General features: G+C 49.8%; 1 protein-coding gene across 1 annotated transcript in view; it reads right to left on the reverse strand.

Annotated features, from left to right (window-relative positions):
• Positions 1 to 168, reverse strand: part of SIKE1 (suppressor of IKBKE 1) — a 5190-nt gene extending 5022 nt beyond the window's left edge. The window contains exon 1 of the mRNA XM_005428140.1: positions 33 to 168. Within this exon, the coding sequence (XP_005428197.1) occupies positions 33 to 168 (136 nt within the window). The remainder of the gene's footprint in view (positions 1 to 32) is intronic.
• Positions 169 to 478: the final 310 nt, after the last annotated feature.

Genomic DNA, 478 nt, shown 5'->3' on the forward strand with positions numbered 1-478 from the left:
GGTGCGCCCGCTGCTCGGCACGGGCTGTTTGCGGAGGGCCGGCGGCCCTGACCCCGGGTCCCGCTTATCTCTGCGGCTGCTCCCTCCCAGCGCGATCAATCCCGGCTGGGATCTGCGGGGCTCCCGTCTTATCTGATCCTGCTGTTTGTCCATTCCAACAGTAAACATCCGCCACTCAAAATAACAAGCTGTGCAATGCTGACTCGCTGCTTTGATTCTTATTTGCTAACTGAAGCTACTGTTGGTGATCCGGGCTGTCCTTGAGGCTTTGTGCCACAAAGTTTTGTTCAATAGCACCGACTTCGTTAACGATGTTTTCAACAATAATGTCTTAGCAGGACTGCCTTTGATTTGAATCATCTTTTGAATTTAAATCCCTATTCACACAGACACATGACAAAACTCCAGGATGCTTTATCAGATGAAGGTTCTTTATGATCCCAGAGATAATCAAGCCTGGTGCAGAAGTGCTGAACAA

This window comes from Geospiza fortis, unplaced genomic scaffold (assembly GCF_000277835.1).
Source record: "Geospiza fortis unplaced genomic scaffold, GeoFor_1.0 scaffold391, whole genome shotgun sequence".
Lineage (NCBI taxonomy): Eukaryota > Metazoa > Chordata > Aves > Passeriformes > Thraupidae > Geospiza > Geospiza fortis.